The sequence below is a fragment of the Lissotriton vulgaris genome, chromosome 12 (assembly GCF_964263255.1).
Source record: "Lissotriton vulgaris chromosome 12, aLisVul1.2, whole genome shotgun sequence".
NCBI classification, from domain to species: Eukaryota; Metazoa; Chordata; class Amphibia; order Caudata; family Salamandridae; genus Lissotriton; species Lissotriton vulgaris.
Genome location: NC_141700.1, coordinates 810606513 through 810629711, shown reverse-complemented (window position 1 = coordinate 810629711; position 23199 = coordinate 810606513). Strand labels below are relative to the sequence as shown.

Sequence of the window (23199 nt, the reverse complement as noted above, 5' to 3'; positions counted from 1 at the left end):
GCCTGGGCTTTGTGCCCGATGCCCTGTGGCAGGATGCCTGATTGTTTTAGTGGATCTGCCTACTAGGACACTGCAGACCTTCTCACCTTACATTCAAGTCTGTTCGTGGTGGTACACACCGACATGGGAGCTAAAAAGTCTGACTGTGTCCCTTTTTATCACCAGAAGTGTTCCTATCCAATGGTGCCCCTAAAGGGTCCCCACTCTATTCCGTCTGTCTTGCCCCACTATTTCATATCTGTAATGAACGGAAGTTGCTGAACAGCAATGGGAACAATGACAGACCTCAGCTTGATGATGCATACGCCATACGTGCATACATCCCCATACATGTGCATGCATGTATAATGATGGAAAAAGAAAAAAGCTAAACTGCATAGCCCCAGTACAATGACGTCCGCATGCATCACCAGGCACGCATAAGTACCTTTCCAAGTTAGCAGACATCCATCTTGGATGAAAAATTAAAAAATATCAAATTAAAAAGTGTACCAAAAAGTATTATAGGTAAAGGAGCAGCACAGCAGCCGATTGGTTTGTCAAAACAATAAAAGTAAAAAATAAAACATGACCTCCAGGGTGAAAGCAGTGAAGAAGCTAGGGCTGTGGAAACACTGTTTTAAAACAAGCATTGGCATAGCCAATAGGTCTCGCCTTTGGGACCTTATAAGTATTTAGTTATGCAGCACAATATCCTTAGAGCAACAACATCAACTGTTGCATGGCTAAACTCTTATAAGGTCCCAAAGGTGAGGCCTATTGGCTATACAAATGCTTGTTTTAAGAGCTGAAATTAGATTAATCTTTCAGTAATCTCCGAGATATTGGAAGGTACCGACAAGACAGAAAAGTGTCAGAAACTTGGTTTTCCCCCAAGGTTTCGTTTCATGCAGACCAGTCGATTTTTTGAAGTATGGAATATTTATTTATGGATAAGACACCAATAATAATCATGTCAAATTTGCTGTTCAGTAACATGTATGTCTTTTGTTATATATCTAGCTGCACTGCAGGCTAAATACCTCATCTTTCCACCCAAAAATTGCCAGTGGTATGAGCTGCCAATTATGTAGTTGAAAGCCTTGAGGAATTAGCATTATATAGGTGCCTCTGAAGTGCCAGGCATCCCACCTCTCCCCTTTCGTCTAACAGCTGGTTGTAAACCACTTCTACAGCTGCCACTGCGGATTAACTAGCTCTCCTGCTGATTGGTTGGACGTCGGAGTGACAGAGTGCTGGCCCGCCCACTTGTTATCTGAATTTCTTGGAAGAGGAGCAGTTCCAGTGAACTGCGCAGGGACGCAGTGCCTTTTATTTCTTCTCTGGAAGAGGATCTCATGCGCTGTGCGAAGAGCAGCAGCCTGCTGTTCACTCACAATGACGAGTCCTGCTTCTCTTGTGTGCAAATAGCAGCAGACAAGCAGGGGGCTGCTGGGGCGGCCTAACAAGGTCAGACGAGCGAGTGGGCGGTGAGAGAAGGTCAGTGAGCCCCGGAGGGCAGAGAGCGCGTTTCGGATACAGCTAGGAAAACAGTGTATCACAGGGAAGGGAAACAGAAGGGTATACGTAAAGGAGGGGATCAAATGGGGGGCAGGGGCTAGCAGTAACTCAGCAGATGCAGTGGTACCGGGTTCACTGAATATGAGTGGCAAATCTGGTAGAGATTGGAGACAAAAGGCTCCAATGTGGCACGTGGGCCCTGCTGATGTCCGCCAGAGTGCTCAAAGGTGACCACTAGATGGCAGGGAGTCAAAGGGAAATCCGCATTAAAAAAGAATCTGTCTTCACTTTTCAAGCACTGCTCTCTTGCTTGTGGTGCGCCGTTGCTTGCTCCCGCAAGGTGGATGCGGCCACAAGCACAAGTGTAGTGCTTGAAAAGTGCTTGAAAAGTGAAGACCGATGGCTAAAGGCCCTCCTAGAGCAGCGCATGCACGCTGCCTAGGTGAGACCTAAAAAAATCAAACTGAATAGGGTACCCAGCGCACCAAATCCTGGGTCTGCCCGCCTCATTTAAAGAGCAGAGCTTCAGTGCTCTGTTAAGGGAGCTCCTCTGGTGCCATTGACATGATACTTCCTCATAAAGCCCAACAGAGTCAGGACTGTAGAGGAAGGACTTTACACCAGCCGCCCAATTTAGGTGGACAGTGTCTCTGGTGTCAGACCTAAAAGAGGGAAATAAAAAACAGAAACTCATAGAGTAGCTGAAGAGTGAAGAATAAACAAGGGGTAAAGCATTTGAAATGAAGAATAAAAGAAGTAAATAGTGGGAATTTGTTGGACTTGGCCCTTTTGGCAGGTTTACCCTTGAACTTTTTGCCTTTTCATATGACCTGATGGTAGTGATTTTAGGCTTCTGTGCACTTTAGCACTGTGGCCCAGTGTAAAGTGTGTGCACTCTCCGAGTGCGTGTGGTGAGATTGGCCTGCCCTCCCATAGGAATGCATGGGGGATATGTGTGTCCATGGTAATTCCTGAAGTGAGAGGAGTGCAGGGGGGAGTTTGGTATGTGCGAACTCTTGAAAAAAAATGCTGCACAATGGTGTGCGCTGATTTATTGTGACTAGTGGAGAAGTGCCACTTTTAGAAGTTGGCATTTCTGTGTGCAGTGTCTGCCTGCCTGATGTGAATTGTATGTCTGGCTTGTGATTGACAGGGGCTGGCTGGTGGGCTTGGCTCCAGGAGCCAGGATGGGTCTGTCAGGTGGTGAATAGGGAGATCTGCATGTAGATGGGAGGGAGGAGTTGCACCTGGGACCTGAATAGGGCTGGGCCTCCCCTTCACAATGCTGGCTCCACCCTCTGTGGTGCGTCTGATGTCCCTGGCCTGTCCTGTGAATAGAGGAGAGGAGCTGAGCAAAACAAAGTGCTCAAGTGCTCCTGAACCAGTTGTATCTGGTTCTCTCCTAGCCCTGTGCTGTGTCACAAAGGGAAAATGGTGTATAAAAGAAGGGGCTGTGACCCAATGTAAATGTTCTCTTCTTGAATCCTGACAGAGCGGGGCTTGCTGCTGGTGGAGCCCAGGAAGGACCGCCATGGGGGCTGTCTCCTTGCTGGAGTGCCCTGTGGGCTGGCCCCTGGGCCTTACATTGCCCCCTTGATGCCCCAGGACTTCCTGGACCTTGTTCCCTTTATTCTTGCTTTTTGCCAAGGTTTGATACTGCGTTAGAGTCTGGGGGCTGAGCAGCGCGGCGCTGCAGCCCTTGCCGAGGGAATCCCCCTTGTGGGGATTCCCCCCTCCTTGTGGGCATTTGCGGGTGCCCACCCTGCTCATTTCACTTTTATTGTGCGCAGGTGCCCACCCTGCGTCTTCTTTTTGTTTTATACTGACAGCTAGTGCCCACCCCGCTTATTGGATCCTTCTGCGGGTGCCCACCCTTCTGAGATTTTCTATTTTCGAGGGTGCCTACCCCTCATTTCTGCAGAGAAGGGATCACCGCCGCAGCCCGTGGCAAAACAGGAAGTTAGGCACGGCGGATGGGACTTCCGGTTTCGAAGGGAAGTCTTGCGCCCGCCGCAAGCGAAGGAGAAGCTGCCGCGAGAAGGAAGGCATCTGCCTGTGCGGGGCTCCCATGGTTGAGGGAGAGCCCCACAGGCGCCACAAAGTGCAGATCGAAGGCGGAGAGGGCGCGAGACACATTGCTGGTACCTGCCCCCACCGCGGGCGAAGTGAAGAAGATCGCCGCCGGAGTCTCCCCAGCGAGGGCGAAGCCCCGAGTCCCCCGCCCTGAGAGCCAGTGAGTGCATGACGGCTGGAAGGGGGGTGGGGCAGAGGCACCCGGTCAGAGCGCGCCCCTTCGTGCAGCGGGCCGCTCCAACGCTTTGGCCATTATTTTCAGAGCCTGAATGGCTCCACCGATGGCCACCTTTGCTTCAAGGGCCCCGTGGGGATCCTGAGGTCCCGGGGGCCCATGTTCCCCAGAACCAGCGCGCTCTAACGTTCAGCCTCATTTGTTTTAGAGCCCAGATGGCTCCAACCCTCCACATGTTTATTCCTGAGCCTAGATGGCTCCCACAATTGGCCATACTTGTTTACCCGGGCCCTGATGGGCCCATGCTTTATTGTTCAGGGGCAAGTTCTTTCCCTTGAGGGGCCTCATTATTTAAGGAGCCAGTGTGCTCCCTAGGGCATAGTTGTTTTCAAAGCCACATGGCTCCACCGATGGCCACCTTTGCTTCAAGGGCCCCGTGGGGATCCTGAGGTCCCGGGGGCCCATGTTCCCCAGAACCAGCGCGCTCTAACGTTCAGCCTCATTTGTTTTAGAGCCCAGATGGCTCCAACCCTCCACATGTTTATTCCTGATCCTAGATGGCTCCCACAATTGGCCATACTTGTTTACCCGGGCCCTGATGGGCCCATGCTTTATTGTTCAGGGGCAAGTTCTTTCCCTTGAGGAGCCTCATTATTTAAGGAGCCAGTGTGCTCCCTGGGGCATAGGTTTTTCAGAGCCAGATGGCTCCAACGTGTGGCGCAGTTGTTCCTGAGGGCCAGCCAGAGCCCATGCCTCAGTTGAACTTTCCCAGCTGCCCGGCAAGTAGTGAGCAGCTTCACCGTTTAGGCCTTGCTTTATTTTAGGGGGGCCTGTCTTGGACTCGGGAATGAGATAAACTCCTTCGCCCTCATCTTGTCCTGCACAGCTGTGCAGCACTTAGTGCCAGCTGCAACGTTTAGGTTTTGCGCAGTGGCGCACCCTTGACCTTTGCTACCTAGGCAGCAGCCCTGACTCTGTGGACATAGGGCATTTGAGCCCCATATTTGAGTTGCAGGGGGATTGTTCCATTTATAGGGTGCCAGGCCTTAATGTGATTCATGTGCTAAATGTGAGTGTGATGCTAGGAAATGTACTGTGTGTAGTATGTTTTACGCACCCTATTTGATACCTCTAGATATGGTTTATGATTATGAGGTTGTGTTAGTGAGGTTATACTTCACTGCGTGATTTACGCCCCTAGTGTGAGGTATACTCAGGAGGTTAGGGTCTAAGGTATTTAGACTGGTGGGATACTGTGCATAATGTAGTTTATGTCACAGACTGATGCAAAGTACAGTGATTACCAGTGTTTACTGGTCGTACGTTTTATAATCTATTTTATTTTACTACGTTCACTTTGTGATGATCCTGACAGTAGCCCATGTGGCCCTGTCATGTGTAAATAATTCCCTTGTGAATATTGCCCGTGCCAGTTGGCACAGTGTATGTTATGTGTTTACTATTCTAATGTGTTATGAGAATACAAAGGCTATTTTTGATATAACCTTGTGTGGAGAACCTTTTGTAGTGTGCCTGGGATGTTGTTGCTGTTGTGTGCGTGCGCAAATGCTTTACACATTGCCTCCGGGATAAGCCTGTCTGCTCGTGCCAAGCTACCAAGGGGGGGAGCAGGGGTTATCTTTGGCGTGTAACTCCCTTGCCCTAACTAGAGTGGTGGTCTCTGCCTGGCTCTGGCGCAAGCCTTAGCCAACCTGAGATCCCATTTCTAACAGAAGTGAAATAATAAAGAAATACTATTGGGAAGTGAACATCCTGAAAAAACAAGGAATAACCACAAAAGTTGTTTGAACGACTGGGGGGGGGGGCGTCCAAGCAACATTAAATGTTGCTGTTTTGGCATTCCTTTTAGCTAGTAACAAGACCATTTGATAAACCATTTATTTCAATCCGCTCCCCAAGTGTGGCATTTACCCCCAGCTCTGTTCCACCAGGACCGCTTCACATCCAGACAGGAGCATCGCAGGGTGGAAGCGGACCGTCCTTAGCCCTAGTACCACCAACCAACCTCTTCACACCCAGACAGGAGCATCCAAAGGGTGGAAGCGGACCGCCCTTAGCCCTAGGCCCACCACCCAACCTCTTCACACCCAGACAGGAGCATCCAAAGGGTGGAAGCGGACAGTCCTTAGCCCTAGGCCCACCACCCATCCTCTTCACACCCAGACAGGAGCATACAAAGGGTGGAATCGGACCGTCCTTAGCAAGAGTACCACCACCCAACCTCTTCACACCCAGACAGGAGCATCCAAAGGGTGGAAGCGGACCGTCCTTAGCCCTAGTCCCACCACCCAACCTCTTCACACCCAGACAGGAGCATCCAAAGGGTGGAAGCGGACCGTCCTTAGCCCTAGTACCACCACCCAACCTCTTCACACCCAGACAGGAGCATCCAAAGGGTGGAAGCGGACCGTCCTTAGCCCTAGTCCCACCACCCAACCTCTTCAGACCCAGACAGGAGCATCCAAAGGGTGGAATCGGACCGTCCTTAGCAAGAGTACCACCACCCAACCTCTTCACACCCAGACATGAGCATCGCAGGGTGGAATCGGACCGTCCTGAGCAAGAGTACCACCACCCAACCTCTTCACACCCAGACAGGAGCATCCAAAGGGTGGAAGCGGACCGTCCTTAGCCCTAGTCCCACCACCCAACCTCTTCACACCCAGACAGGAGCATCCAAAGGGTGGAAGCGGACCGTCCTTAGCCCTAGTACCACCACCCAACCTCTTCACACCCAGACAGGAGCATCCAAAGGGTGGAAGCGGACCGTCCTTAGCCCTAGTCCCACCACCCAACCTCTTCACACCCAGACAGGAGCATCCAAAGGGTGGAAGCGGACCGTCCTTAGCCCTAGTACCACCACCCAACCTCTTCACACCCAGACAGGAGCATCCAAAGGGTGGAAGCGGACCGTCCTTAGCCCTAGTCCCACCACCCAACCTCTTCAGACCCAGACAGGAGCATCCAAAGGGTGGAAGCGGACCGTCCTTAGCCCTAGGCCCACCACCCAACCTCTTCACACCCAGACAGGAGCATCCAAAGGGTGGAAGCGGACCGTCCTTAGCCCTAGTACCACCACCCAACCTCTTCAGACCCAGACAGGAGCATCCAAAGGGTGGAAGCGGACCGTCCTTAGCCCTAGTACCACCACCCAACCTCTTCACACCCAGACAGGAGCATCCAAAGGGTGGAAGCGGACCGTCCTTAGCCCTAGTCCCACCACCCAACCTCTTCACACCCAGACAGGAGCATCCAAAGGGTGGAAGCGGACCGTCCTTAGCCCTAGTACCACCACCCAACCTCTTCAGACCCAGACAGGAGCATCCAAAGGGTGGAAGCGGACCGTCCTTAGCCCTAGTCCCACCACCCAACCTCTTCACACCCAGACAGGAGCATCCAAAGGGTGGAAGCGGACCGTCCTTAGCCCTAGGCCCACCACCCAACCTCTTCACACCCAGACAGGAGCATCCAAAGGGTGGAAGCGGACCGTCCTTAGCCCTAGTACCACCACCCAACCTCTTCACACACAGACAGGAGCATCCAAAGGGTGGAAGCGGACCGTCCTTAGCCCTAGTCCCACCACCCAACCTCTTCAGACCCAGACAGGAGCATCCAAAGGGTGGAAGCGGACCGTCCTTAGCCCTAGTCCCACCACCCAACCTCTTCACACCCAGACAGGAGCATCGATGGGTGGAAGCGGACCGTCCTTAGCCCTAGGCCCACCACCCCAGCTCTGTTCCACCAGGACCGCTTCACATCCAAACAGGGGCATCCGATGGGTGGACGAGCAAAGAGTGGTGACGGCTGCTCATCAACACCGCCGACAGGAGCCCAGCAATGTCCCCTCTAAGCCACAGACATGGACCTCTCTTTCCCTACATCCTCGATTTAAGATGTGTGGGGGAGGTAAGTCCTTATGTTACTGTCCGAGAGGGAGCGGGGGCTTCACACTGCCCGTGGTGGTCTACAAGCAGGGAGGGATGGGCAGCCCTGTGCCCCTTGCACCCAGGATGGGGCTGGTCCTGAAGACACGGAGCAGGGCCCAGTCCACTGGGTGTGGACCTCCAGAGGGCTGAGACCGCAGGGTCCCTGTGCCAGACCCCTGTGGAGTGGAGAGAGCAGGGATGAGACAACTGGGGCCTGTAGTGGAGAGGGGAGGGGAGGAGCAGACCCTTGGGGCCCGTGTGCCACGTGTCAGACCCTGGGGCCGTGCAGTGGAGAGGACAGGAGGTCTGGGACACTAGGGTCCCCTGTGCCTCTGTGCCAGAGCCTGGGGCCCGCAGTAGAGAGGCCGCGAGAGCTGATACATCAGGAACCCTTGTGCCACGTGCCAGACCCAGGGGCCCTGCAGGGGAGAGGACAGGAGGGCTGGGACACTAGGGTCCCCTGTGCCTCTCTGCCAGACCCCGGGGCCCTGCAGGGGAGAGGGGAGGACAGGCGCAGACCCTTGGGCCCGTGTACCACGTGCCGGACCCAGGGGCCCTGCAGTAGAGAGGCCGGGAGAGCTAATACATCAGGAACCCTTGTGCCACGGGCCAGACCCAGGGGCCCTGCAGGGGAGAGGACAGGAGGGCTGGGACACTAGGGTCCCCTGTGCCTCTGTGCCAGAGCCTGGGGCCCGCAGTAGAGAGGCCGGGAGAGCTGATACATCAGGAACCCTTGTGCCACGTGCCAGACCCAGGGGGCCTGCAGGGGAGAGGGTGGGGGGCTGAGACACCAGGGGCCCGTGTGCCACTCTGCCAGACCCAGGGGCCCTGCAGGGGAGAGGGTGGGGGCTGATACATCAGGAACCCTTGTGCCAAGTGCCAGACCCAGGGCCCCTGCAGGGGATAGGGTGGGGGGCTGAGACACCAGGGGCCCGTGTGCCACTCTGCCAGCCCCAGGGGGGCCTGCAGTGGAGAGGGGAGGATAGGAGCAGACCCTTGGGGCTCCTGTACCTCTCTGCCAGACCCCTGGTCCCTGCAGTGGTATTAACTCCACTGCCCTGGTGAGGCACAGTCGCCTGACCCCTCTGAGCAGTCCCGGGAGAGCTGGTGCCCGCGGGCGCAGAGGTGTGTGCGGAGCCAGGGAGGCCTCGGCTCACCTCTGGGCGCGCCGAGAGATGCTTTAATTACTGAGAGAACCCGCCAAACCCGCCCAGGCCGGCCTCAGTCCCTCCAAGAGACATTCAAAGAAGCACAGACATCAGAGGGGCCGCTGCGAGCCGACACCGGGCCTGGACCGAGCCTGGACCGGGCCTGGACCGAGCCTGGACCGGGCCTGGACCGAGCGTGGACCGGGCCTGGACCGAGCGTGGACCGGGTCTGGACCGAGCCTGGAGCGGCCCTGGACCGAGCCTGGAGCGGCCCTGGACCGAGAGTAAAGCGCCCTCCAAGGCCTCTCTACTGCTAGTGATGCCAGGGCCGGACTCATGGGCATACATGAGGCATGGTGTCAATGAACCCGGAGCTATTGGGCCGGAGTACTGTGCTGAGGGAGCCCCTGCAGCTCGGGGCCCCTCGCACCTCGGGGCCCCTCGCACCTCGGGGCCCCTCGCACCTCGGGGACCCCTCGCACCTCGGGGCCCCTCGCACCTCGGGGACCCCTCGCACCTCGGGGACCCCTGGCACACACGCTCCTGTGCACAAGAGTGCACACTGAACTGAGGGCCGCCGTGCACAGATATTGGCAGGTGTGCAGTGTGTGCACTGCAGCAGGGCACGAGTCGGGGGTACACGCTTGTGAACGGCGTTCCCCCACTCTTTTCACAGGGGGGTCGCCGTCCACCCTGCCAAGCAGCTAGGCCCCACTGATAAAGATGCTGAATTCGTCCAGGTATCATTTCCAAACACCGGGACACATTCAGCAGCGCCTGGACGGTGTTATCTGCTTTCGACCACAGCGAGCAGCGGGGACGGGACGAGGTCTCTTATTTCTGAGTCCTGCTGGGGGACTCGGCCACAACAAAGGCCGCGTCTCTGGGGTCATCAGGCCTCCTCTTGTTGGGGTCTCTGGCTGGGAGCAGTCAGGAGCCTCACACCTGATGCAAATGCAGCAGATGAGAAACAAAGGCTCGCACCTTGTTAGCGCTTCACACATACTAAGAGAGGCAGCGTTTCACTTTGTTCAGGCTCTGTTTAGTGTTTGATTTGCATGCACTGTTAGAACATCAAATGAGTTGATCTTTCCCAGTATTTGCACCAAATAAATTGCATTTATATATGCTTATTATCCTTGAGGAGGCGTTGTAATAATTTAAATATCACTATTTTTTCTTTTAAAGCACGGTGGCTATCGAAAGCTTAACGCTGACAAAAGGCAAGATTGTATTATGTGTAGAGTACAACAGTGACTCTTCTGCCTCCATCAGGAGGGTTTCAAGTACACTCGAGATGTGCTCAAATGTCCTCATGATACACCTGCTAAACATATATGTGAGGGCTCAAAATCCGATGTCACTTCTTGTGATACCACTTCCTGTGATGTCATGTGATGTCACACGCCGCAATGGCATACATTGCGATGCCACACGCTGTGATGCCACTTGCATTCTGATTAACTAGGTTACTCCCCCACCTATGTTTTTAGGACTGTGCCCTGGGGTGGGCAGGGTTGTGTGTGATGCTCGTGCTCGGTCTGAGGCGGTGCAGACACAGAGAAGAAGCGCCGGGAGTGTCAGCCCGTGAGCTCACTCCGTGGCTGCACTCACTCCGAGTGAGTCACAGGTGGGCGAGCCGAGCCAAATGTCTGCCTCGGATCTGACAGCTTCTGCACGAGCCGAGCCCCGGAAATGCTTGCCATGTAAATTGTACAGAAAGCATCACGTCAAATATGACAAAGTCTTTTCAAGATTCAAAAAAGTGCAGCTCTTTAGTATATGGAAACTTTGACATTACTGGGCACATTATAGCGCTGCAGTGATAGCGCCAATATAGGCACTCACCCAACACGAAGAGCACAGCATGCACAGCAAAACAATAAACACACAAGACATGTTTGTTGGGAAACATTTTGCTGCAGGTGTTTTTCATGCCAGAAATATGCCAACGTGGTGGGTTAACTTACAGGCGATCCGAGGGCTGGCAGCAGTGACTCCCCTAAGCTGCCCTGCCCGCCTGATGAGACAACTGCGCCGCGGCCAACCCAAACGGTGCTACCATTTAGTGGGGATTATCCCCCTTAAATACCATGGACCCCTAGTCCATAGCTGTACTCACGCTTTTTTTCGGGGCGGAGCGTTGCAAGGCAAGCCACCGGTTGCTCAGGCTTACCACTGCCCGAAGGACTAGTGGGGCGCCGTCGCTTTCTTCCAGGCTCCTAAAGCGCCAGACGTGATGCGTGGCCTGCGCTGGACTTAGGGGACTCCCGGAGGGTCCCAACCACTAGACATGTTGCTGGTCCTAATGTGACACTAGAGTGGCCACCCTCTGGAGTGGGCACACTGCGCGTGCCGCGGGCAGCCTCAGTACCAATAATGAACTAAAAGGACAGGACCATCGTCCAGTAATCCTCGTACCTGGCCCAGACTATTATAAAGAAAAATATAGTTTATTAAATCAAATACATTATGTTTTTGTACAACTGGCATTCTGAGCTCAAATATTTGAAAGTGCTTTCATATGCATTAAAGAAGAAAAAAAATGGAGGGAAATAAACTATTTGCCTAAAATCACACAGTTTAAGTGGCGAAGCCATGATTTATCTGGGTTTTCTGGGTTCACTTTGTACAAATCAGTCAGTATAAACAAGCTATTTGCAAAATATCAATGTTCAGTAATGGTCAAGCCTCCGGGACAACTCCAGGGGTCAGCAGAGACAGCCATACTGTAACAAGACGAGCCCCCAGAGACACCGCAGACTGTGAATCAACCTACCACCCCACCAACCCACAGGGCCCTGAAACAGAGCTGAGGGGTGAGGCCATGGCCTATTGCCGAGCCCCCTATGACAAAACAGAGAGTGTACAATAGATCTGCAAGGCAGGGCGCAGGGTAATTGTCTCTTCAGCCTGAGGCTAAATTCTTCCTAATAGACAGACTTAGGGGTGTTAGAGAACCCCACTCTCACCAATCACTCTGAGACAGCTCTCGGTGCTAGATCAGCTTCTCTCTTTCCTCGAAGACAGACTTCCAGTTGTGAGTGAAGATCAAGGGAGCCACGGCTGAGAGACCAGCTTTAGTATATGTGAGGCATGCTTCAGTATATGTAAGACAAGCTTCAGTTTGTGGAAGACAAGCTTCAGTTTATGGAAGACAAGCTTCACTATGTGTACGATGAACTTCAGTATATGTAAGAAGCTTCAGTATATGTACAACAAGCTTCAGTATATGTAAGAAAAGCTTCAGTATATGTGAGGCATGCTTCAGTATATATAAGATAAGCTTCAGTTTATGGAAGACAAGCTTCAGTATGTGTACGATGAACTTCGGTATATATAAGAAGCTTCAGTATATGTACAACAAGCTTCAGTATATGTAAGAAAGGCTTCAGTATATGTGAGGCGCGCTTCAGTGTATGTAAGACAAGCTTCAGTTTGTGGAAGACAAGCTTCAGTTTATGGAAGACAAGCTTCACTATGTGTACGATGAACTTCGGTATATGTAAGAAGCTTCAGTATATGTACAACAAGCTTCAAGATGTGTAAGAAAGGCTTCAGTATATGTGAGGCATGCTTCAGTATATATAAGATAAGCTTCAGTTTATGGAAGACAAGCTTCAGTATGTGTACGATGAACTTCGGTATATGTAAGAAGCTTCAGTATATGTACAACAAGCTTCAGTATATGTAAGAAAGGCTTCAGTATATGTGAGGCATGCTTCAGTATATATAAGATAAGCTTCAGTTTATGGAAGACAAGCTTCAGTTTATGGAAGACAAGCTTCAGTATGTGTACGATGAACTTCGGTATATATAGGAAGCTTCAGTATATGTACAACACGCTTCAGTATATGTAATAAAGGCTTCAGTATATGTGAGGCGTGCTTCAGTATATATAAGATAAGCTTCAGTTTATGGAAGACAAGCTTCAGTATGTGTACGATGAACTTCGGTATATATAGGAAGCTTCAGTATATGTACAACACGCTTCAGTATATGTAATAAAGGCTTCAGTATATGTGAGGCATGCTTCAGTATATATAATATCAGCTGCAGTTTATGGAAGCCAAGCTCTCAGAGACAGACTTCCAGCTGTGAGTGGCGATCAAGCTTCATTATATGTAAGATAAGCTTCAGTGTAAGACATGTTTGAGTATATGTAAGACAATCTTCAGTATGTTTAGGAAAAGCTTCAGTGTATGTAAGGCAAGTTTTCAGAGACAGACTTCTAGCCCGCAGTATATGTAAGACAAGCTTCAATATATGCAGGACAAGCTCTTGGAGACAGACTTACAGCTGTGCCAGTCTGTGGGTTCATATGACAAGAATCGGCTGAGGTCCCTCTGCCAGTCTGAGACTCATATGACAAGAGTCGGCTGCTGGAATGAAGCTCAAAAACTAACAAACAAACAAACAAACAAGCAAATGTGAATGATTACAGAACAAGCTAATAATTATAGTTGAGAGGCAGGCGTCGCCTGACTCTACTGGATCGGGTTCGCCTCTATTGGGCGTTTTCTAGACTATAAATGTAGCATCAGCCCAGTCCTGAGGGCATGTGATGTACAGCACTGACCGGGCCTCTGGTACAGACGCTGGAAACCACAACCACAACACGCTCAGCAGAAGGACAGCATCAAGCCGAAGCAACCAGTACTTGGTCTGTGTTCCAGCCGAAACGGAAGAGGAAGCGAAGCAGGCACGTGCTGGCCAATTAAGAGGCAGGAAATAAGAGTGACATTGAAGCGAGCGATGAAGCGAACACATGGTAAGCTGTAGTCAGGCTGCAAGCCCCTTGTAAGCAATATCTCTTGCAAGCGAGGAGCACGTAGTGCTGTCGAAGGCAAGAGCTAAAATGGGAAACCAGAGGCTACAACATTAAAATCAGTTTTATAAATTTGTAAACAAGAGTTCTAAGTGTGGGTAGGGATTTCTCCATAATCTGCGTACAGTTACGTCCATTTTCAGTCCTCTGTTTACAGGCTTAGAACAAATCAATTGCTATTTCACAAGGAGCATGTGTAGGCATTCCTGTTTTCAGTTTCTATTTTTGGTAAATTCTGGTGGGGGGGTTTCAGTGATTTCAATACCTTAAAAAAACAGTGGTTATCAGTGGTTGCGCATATCTGCGCCATTAAAAACAACAGAAACAATGTTTTTCCAGTCTTTATAGAATGTTTTGCTTTAGTTATTGTTTGCTTTATGCACTGTTTGTGCATGTGTATAGACAGTGTACATACATAATGCATATGAGATCCTAATACATTTTTACAAATCAAACTTATTTTAGTACACCATACAATCCTTCTTCAGAGAGTCTTTTGTCATGTGCGCTCGCTCTTTCCTCCCCATATAAACTTTTATCTGTGAAAAGGCCCTGTCGACGTTGGCACTTGAGATAGGCAACGCCAAAACAGCCAGTACGCAATTTGCTAACTCTGCCCACCTACATTGCTTTCCATGCCAATACTGGTGCACCTGAAGCTTGTGATTCTCTGTGACAGGTTCGGAAACACATGCTTTGAACTGGGTGCATACCCTCAGAGTTATTGAAAAGGTGAAAAATGAAGCAACACTTTTCAAAGTCCAGAGTAGAGTCCCCTTTACGGAATGGATCTAACACTTGTGCAGAGTCCCTCAGAGAGGCCTCATTGACTTCAAACGCCATGGTCGGTGAAGGGACATTTCTATGCATCACTGCAAGCCATTTTTTCATATATTGTAAAATAAAATGTCCTGAATTGCTCCTCAGCATTTCTTTGGTTACCAAGTGACAAGAATTCTAAAATGGAACATGTTGCAGAGCCAAAGTCACTAAAAGTGTCGCCCAGCCTACTCTCAAGGAGATGTTTCACATCTACACCCATTACACTGAACACTTGATAGACAATAGTGGTTTCAGCCTCTGTTTTTTTATTACGTCCACTACAGCACTCATGTTTTCCTGTAAAAAATATAAGAATGCAGTAGAGTGTACTTTTTTCACATCACTATCAATATGTGACCAAAGATCCTCACATTTCTTGCCTTTGGCATCAACACTCAGCAAGAGTTCTGTAAATGGTCGCCACATGGATAAAATAGCATTCACGACCTCTAGGAATGAGAACCACCGACTGAATGACACAGTAGAGATGACTCTTTTTTTTATGCCAGACAAAGCACAAAATGAGAAATATTTGCATTTTAGTTCCCTCGCATAACGAAACAGGGCACCAGAATGGACTAAAAAGTCAATGGCATTCTTCAATAACTCTGAAAATTGTAAAGATGCTTTCAGCATACCATCTAACAAATGGCAACGATCTCTTACAGGGAAACACTTCAGTTCAGGTATTGATTTTGACAGGTCATCACACAACGTATTCATATATATTCACTCAAAAAACAAACAATATCACTCCAATCTTTGTTGATTCTGGTAAGATCTTTTTACAGCAGCATTCCAAGTGACACTGTGTTCCGTGTTTTGCAAAAGCCTGGTGCCATGTTGTTAGCACTATCCCAGATGCTTGGTGACAACACTGTTTTCACATATACCCGTCACTGCACCTTGCATTTAATGTTTAAAGCCTGTGGTGTTTTGCAATTCACTTACCATCAATACTGGTTTGCTAGAAAAGGGGGCTGATGTATCAGAGGGTTTCATCCATTTTCTGTCTGTGGGTAAATGTGATGGTACATATTGGGAATATTCTTATGAAACCAGCCATTTTACCAATCAGTGAAATAATCAAACATAGCCAAAATATCAAATATGTTCTTGATATTTCCTGATTCTCTAGTTTATAAAATAATCACATCTAACCTAAAACATGCTTCTAAACCCTGCAATGTTAGATCAAACACCACAAAACCAAAACAAGCAAATATGACCTCCCTAAAAAGCAAACCTCAAGCAGAATAATGTTAGCTCAGTCTTTCTTTCTCCTGCCTTGTATAACAAAGTGACATTGCATTGGCCCTTTCAGGAAGATATAATAAATGACTCTTTCACTCTCCCTTTCCTTTCTTTGATTGACATTTAGTTTGTGGTTCTGCAGGTGTTTTTTCAGTGTTTATATGTTTACACTGGTGAGGGCTATTTGCCTTTCGGTGTGGTTTTATCAGTTATTATAGGATTACACTTAAAACAAAATAGCCTAAGCATGTGTCATGATCCAGTGAGTCATCTGTGCTGCCGCAGTGCTTCTCTAGACTCACTCGGCGGGACGCTCAACAGTGAATCGAAGGTGCTGGTACATCAACTTGAGGAACCCAAGAAATTCAGAGGTGACTTGAAAATACTTGTCTGGGTTCACCCAGGTTTGTTAACCAGACACATTCAGTATCTGCACTTCTTCCCTCTTCAGGCCGAGCCCTAATGTGCTTCATTAAAGCATTCATTCCACCCTCCATGGGCACAGTGAAGGCAGGCAGACCATATCAGATCAAGGGCAGTTTTTTTGCAGGGGTCTGCAGACACCCTCCGACAGCTGCTGTTAGCCCTGATCCCTGTTACTGTAGACTGAATGTCAGTAAAGTCAGGTTTATTACTTTAGATTAGACAACCAGAGTCTTGTTATGCTGGTGTGGTGGCTCCACTGAACACACTAAACTCTGTTGAGTGTGCACCATGTTTGATGCACGTGCGCAGCAAACCCTTTTTCCCCTGGAGGCCAATTCTTAGAACAGGACTTTGATGTCACTAAAAGAAAAAGTCAATGGCTCTGGCATGCAAGGAGTTGGGGCTTTGCTGCCCTGGCGCTCCATGCCTCTCCTGGCACTCCACACCTCTCCTGGCACTCCACGTCTCTCCTGGCACTCCACACCTCTCACACCTCACCTGGAGCTCCAAGCCTCGCCTGGCACTCCACACCTCTCCTGGCACCCCACGTCTCTCCTGGCACTCCACACCTCTCACACCTCTCCTGGCACTCCACGTCTCTCCCGGCACTCCATGCCTCTCACACCTCACCTGGAGCTCCAAGCCTCGCCTGGCACTCCACACCTCTCCTGGCACCCCACGTCTCTCCTGGCACTCCACACCTCTCACACCTCTCCTGGCACTCCACGTCTCTCCCGGCACTCCACGCCTCTCACACCTCACCTGGAGCTTCAAGCCTCGCCTGGCACTCCTCACCACTCCTGGCACCCAAAGCTTCTCATGACACTCCTCTATTTGCCTGGCTCTCCATGTCTTGCCTGGCAGACCATGCCTTGCCTTGCACTCTAATTCACACCTCACCTGGCACTCTAATTCACACCTCACCTGGCACTCTACGCCTCGCCTGACACTCCATGCCTCACCTGGTGCTCCGCGCCTCATCTGGAACTCCACACCTCGCCTGGCACACCATGCCCTGCATGGCACTCCACACATCACCTGGCACTCCATTCCTAGCCTCGCCTGGCACTCCACACCTCACCTGGTTCTCTACTTCTCGCCTGGCCCTCCACAATTCACCTGACACTGAATGAATGAATGAAGGCGTTTTTGTAACGCGCAAACTTATCCCCGAAGGGCGTATAACCATAGAGACAAACAAACAGAAAGTCCAGGTTACCAACTGCATAAGCATAGAGCACTAGGAACGTATTCACTAATATGCCTGAGAGAAAAGCCAAGTCTTCAGGTGTTTTCTAAAAACCGCCAAAGAAGATTGACTTGAGAGCTCCAAAGGGAGGGAATTACAAAGTTTTGGAGCTAGGGTGGAAAAAGCTCTACCTCCCCATCTTGCCTTCGCAAATCTGGGGACTGAAAGCATGTTCCTGGATGCTGAACGGAGGGTTCTTTTTGGAGTGTAGACACATAGAAGGGACCTTATACCCTCTGAGCCTGAGCCTGAGCCATGTATAGCGCTGTGGGCCAGACAGAGAAGTTTAAAAGAGATCCTAGAGGAAATCGGAAGCCAGTGAAGATCCCTTCTGGCCATGGTTACAGAAGCTAGCCTAGGAAGATTCAAAACCATCCTGGCCGCGGCGTTCTGTACCATTTGAAGACGGTGGATGGAACACTTGTTTATGCCACTGTAGAGGGCATTACAGTAATCTAGCCTAGATGACACTAAGGCAACCGTTGCTTGTTTCCGAGCTGCCTGGGATAGATATGGGGCGATCTTCCTCAGTGTTCTAATAGTGGCACAGCAAGTGGACACCGTTCGGCTCACCTGTGTGTCGAATGAGAGAGCCGGATCAATTAGGACACCAAGGTTTCTAGCTGAAAGGGTGGGGAGGGAGCACTGCATGTCTCTCCTGGCACCCCATGCCTCACCTGACCCACCACCCCTTCACCTGGTGCTCCAAGCCTTGCCTTGCCCTCCACACCTCACCTGGCACTTCACGCCTCTCTTTGCACTCCATGCTTTGCCTGGCGCTCCACTCCTCACCTGGCACTCCACACCTCATTTGGTGCTCCACTCCTCACCTGGCACTCCACGCCTCTCCACACCTCGCTTGGCACCCTGGCGCTCCATGCCTCTCACATTTTGCCTTATGTTCCTCGCCTCGAGTCGTCTGGCACCCCACACCTTGCCTGGCACTCCATTACCTCGCCTGGCACTAGAAGCCTCTCACACTTCTCCTGGGGCTCCCCTCTATGCCTCGCTTGGCAGTCCATGCCTCACCTGGTGCTCCACAACTCTCTTACCTCGCCTTGCGCTGCACGTCTCGCCTGCCGCACCACACTACCTTTAGCATTCCATGCCTCACCTGGCGGTCTAGAGTCGGGAAAGCAAGCAACAGTCGGCCTGCCCTAATACAGAGCGGGTGAGCATCCACATGACCTGCTGGCTCAGTGCAGGACCCGCCATCATGTCAGAGATTTACACCAGTGGAGCCAGCCGAAGCTCGGTGGTGAAAATCCACCACTTTGTTGGACTCACAATAGAGTAGGATAGAGGTAAGTTTGGTGGGACAGGAGCACCACCGGTTTACGGAAGCTCTCTCGCTCTGCCCAACTATAAGTGACCCCTCAGTGGTCTACCTGGACATTATCATGCATGGAATTAAAGAGTTTTCATGATTTTTAACCACATGCCTTCGCTCTACAAACAATGAGTTAATACAGGAATTATATGATATCTGAGGACAAGCCACCAAGGTTCTGGCATCTAAACCCTGTTTGCTTTATTCAGCTGCCGCTGAGCACTAGCCAAGCCAGCTTGAAAGGAATTCAGATTATTTTTCCATGATGAAAGTGTACAAACGTAACCTTGAAATATTCAGCAAAGTTGATTCCAGCCATAAAATACCTCACAAGCAATGTATACAGCCATAGTGCTCGTCACCACCTGAGCAAACGAGGAAGAGGGCTAAAGAGATCACACGCGGATCCAGGTGCAACCAACCTCGTCGCCATGAGACGCGCTGCTCTCTTCCTCTGCCTTATGGCGCTACGACTTGGCAAGTCCAACAAGATAAGGCAGATGTTTGTAGATTACTCTTAAGAAGAGGTTCTCCCCTAAGAACATTTCTCAAAGAATGGGGAAAGATGGTGCATTTGAACTATTTCAAGCAATCCTTTAAATGTAGGGTCTTGGGACCGGTGCTTTGAGCCAGTGAGCCAGCTGACCGGAAAATCAACAAAATAACTGCATGGAATATTTATCCATGAACCAATACTTGTCCAAAAGAAGGCCATTTGTATTAAATACTCTACTCCAAATAACATACATTTTCTTTGAGCTAATACACAAAAAATATATTCATTTTGTGTAAAATCAAAAGCTCCTATTTTACCAAAGTAACATACAGCTTGGGATTTCACTCACTCACTCACTCACTCGCTCACTCACTCACTTATTCTTGCTCAGTCACTCTACCCCACTCACTCTCTCTCACTTACTCTCGGTCACTCACACACTCACTCACTCACTCACTCACTCACTCACTCACTCACTCACTCACTCACTCACTCACTTATTCTTGCTCAGTCACTCTACCCCACTCACTCTCTCTCACTTACTCTCGGTCACTCACACACTCACTCACTCACTCACTCACTCACTCACTCACTCACTCACTCACTCATTCTTGCTCACCCACTCTACCCCACTCACTCTCTCTTTCACTTACTCTCGGTCACTCACACACTCACTCACTCACTCACTCACTCACTCACTCACTCACTCACTCACTCACTCACACACTCACTCACTCACTCACTCATTCTTGCTCACTCACTCTACCCCACTCACTCTCTCTCACTTACTCTCGGTCACTCACACACTCATCTTTCTCTCTGTCTCTCTCACCCCGTGGGTCGAGTTACGCCACAAGCCCACACACAGCCGCAGTGATGCGCATGCATAGACACAGTTCCAGAGAGACACACAGGCGCATACAGTGGCTCAGGCAGTGATGTTTACAAAAGTTCACTAGAATTATGCGGCAGGATTTACTAGATTATGCAGCCAGAAAAGGCAAAATATGCAGCAAAATGCAGCATATTTTGTGATAGTATTACCTCACTATTTTCACATTTTTACACTTGGTGATGGTGTCTGAGCAAAGACTTCACTCCATCACCACCAGTCGGACATCAAATACAGCAGTTAGCAACAGAAAGATGACCAGATGGAGTGGGGTTTCTTGCTGCACCTCCTGGCCACACGAGTGAGACTCAAACAGGCGGGATTTTGGGAGTGTCGGCGGTCTAGTCTTGAGACTAGACTGGCATTTCCCTCCTACTTAATGGGAGCCGCGATACAGATGTGCAGTGAGCGTGCCAAAGGTGGGCCAAAGGCAAGCCCGTCGGCGCCCGTCTGCACTCCGGCCACGCTCAGCTCCAGCCCCCCTGCCGGTTTCGCCTCTCGCTCGCACATTGGCTGTAAGTACACTAGTGATGAGCTAAGTAGATTCAACTCCGCGGACCAGCCCTGCACAGACCGCACAATGCCCCCTATGGATGAATCCTCAAGTAATACATGTCCAATCTGTAGCCTTACATTTCATTTAAGGTCAGATTTGACCGCTTCTTCTATCCAGGCTGTTAAGCCTTGGTTTATTAAATTGGTCTTTAAAACCATTATTCTTTCAATGGTGCCCTTATCGATAGGCCCTAGAAATCTTTTTTGAACACGGATAGCACGCCATGGGTTTACAAAGCCAACTCCGCTGATCTCACTATTCTTGGTGATTTCAATTTTCATTTGGGGGACAAAGAGGACCCCGACACCCGTGACCTCATTGCTTCTTCATCTCTTTTAGCCTGTCTCACTAAGGGGCATAGTAGCAAGAACCTCATTAGAATTATTGCTGTTTTAGCGGCAGGAAACTGACGCTAAAACAGCTCTAATGGGCTTGCTAATATGAGGTATAGAATTCCAATCGAAGCCCTGGTTAGATGTCCTGCACATCTAACCTGGGCTTCTATTGGAATTGTATAACGCATATTAGCAAGCCCATTATCGCCGTTTTAGCGGCAGTTTACCCGTACAGACCTCAAACAGTTTTTCGGGAGGGTCTATACGTGCGCTCTGCTTTTCCTACACCTCTTTTTGGCTGACTTGGAATCCGCGCCTAGACACCTACGGTAGGAGTGCACTTTAAAAATGTCATTTTCACTTTCACTTCATTTCATTTCAGTCAACCTTTGCGACAGGCCTTCCACTGTCCAAAAATACATATGGGCTTGAAATATATTTTTTTGTTCAAGTCTGGAGATTATGCAAGAGGTAATGGATTAAGTGGCGAATATGGCAAATCGATCAAATGAAGAAAACACCACCACCCCAAAGTTGTATAACCACAGTAACCCTGCAAATACTAAGAGGATCAGACAGCCATGCACATACATAGATACACATGCAGATATGCAGGCAGGCACCTGTACATACACAGGCAGGCATAAGAAGATGACATCCCCAAGTCTAGGTAGAGAAAGACACAGGCAGATAAAAAGGCAGGGACGCAGACCACCACAGATAGACACAGAGACAAACAGGTATCCTAAGGCACGAGTCTTAAACAAGCAGCGGCAAAGCCAATAGTTCTGTTGTTGGCTGCACACCTATTGGCTTTGCTGATGCTTCTTTCTTTTGAAGTACTTTATTTTAAAAAATGTTTTAAAGATAGCCGTGTGCCTGTGCATTCACGTGCACGCCTTCTTGGAATGCTTTTTGTATTGTGTTTTACTGTATGCATTTGCACACACGTGTGCCAATCTTAGAAGTTTTCTGATGAAGATTTTTTTAAAACATCCCCAAATGGCCACTTATTCGCACAGGTGCGCCGATTTGGCCAGCCATCTTGGAATGGACTATAAAAAACTATTTTCAAGCTGGTGGCCACTGGAAGTACAAGTGTGGGATTTGCTGCACTACAAGAACAGCAGGAGCCTGATACCAATCTCCACAGAGCTGAAGAAATTGTTAGAGGAGTGTTTAAAATAAAAGATTAACGCACACATTTGACCAGTAGTTGCTAGCACTGAGGGGGACTCTTTTCTGTCAGGGTGATGACGTTGTGCTTGGGCGGAGGCAGGATGCTATTACACATGCAGAAGGAAGCCAAGGCTGCAGGTGGAGTGGACCAGCCCCCATGTTGTTGTGAGTGGAAACAAAATGTGACTGACACCACAGCAAACCAATGGATGAAAAAGGCAGAGAAAGCTCCTCTTTGTATGTACACAGATGTATATACTTCTAAATCTGAGCCATTAGATATGTTGCCAGACAATATATAATAAAATAATAAATAAAAATGCTTTATGTGTGAGTGTGTGTGTGTGTTTGTGTAGATATATATGTTACTTACTATATTCGATAAAAATTTCATCATAAAAGTGTACAATTTATACAGTACATTAAAAAGAAAAGAGTAAAAGAGCAGGGGCCCACCAACTCTTATATAAACATACATCATCCCTTACTACTCGATTTTGTTTAAAATTGCTAAGATGTAAATGTCCAGCACAATTAAAAAGCTAAAAAATGCAAGGACGTGCCAATCCTATGTAAACATACAACATCGCATACAACTCGATTTATACAATTGCTAAATTGTACAATGAATCGTTGTCAAGAGAGCCATTAAAAGACATATTCTGCCATGGGGCCAGCTGGTGGTTGGGTGGGGTGAGGGGTGAGCATGGACCGCAAATATATATATATATATATATATATATATATATATATATATATATATATATATATATATATATATATATAGAGAGAGAGAGAGAGAGAGAGAGAGAGAGAGAGAGAGAGAGAGAGAGAGAGAGAGAGAGAGAGAGAGAGAGAGAGAGAGAGAGAGAGAGAGAGAGAGAGAGAGAGAGAGAGAGAGAGAGAGAGAGAGAGAGAGAGAGAGAGAGAGAGATTTCTGTACCCCCTTTCAGCCCCATTGTTCTTTTTGGGTGTCATTCACACTTTGG

The 23199-nt window shown here is 49.5% G+C and overlaps 1 protein-coding gene across 1 annotated transcript in view; it reads left to right on the top strand.

The window, feature by feature from the left end:
* Nucleotides 1–13418: 13418 nt before the first annotated feature.
* Nucleotides 13419–23199, top strand: part of LOC147678845 (uncharacterized) — a 102931-nt gene continuing 93150 nt past the window's right edge. The window contains exon 1 of the mRNA XM_086946269.1: nucleotides 13419–13614. Coding sequence (XP_086802395.1) covers nucleotides 13612–13614 — 3 coding nt within the window. The 5' untranslated portion in view covers nucleotides 13419–13611. The remainder of the gene's footprint in view (nucleotides 13615–23199) is intronic.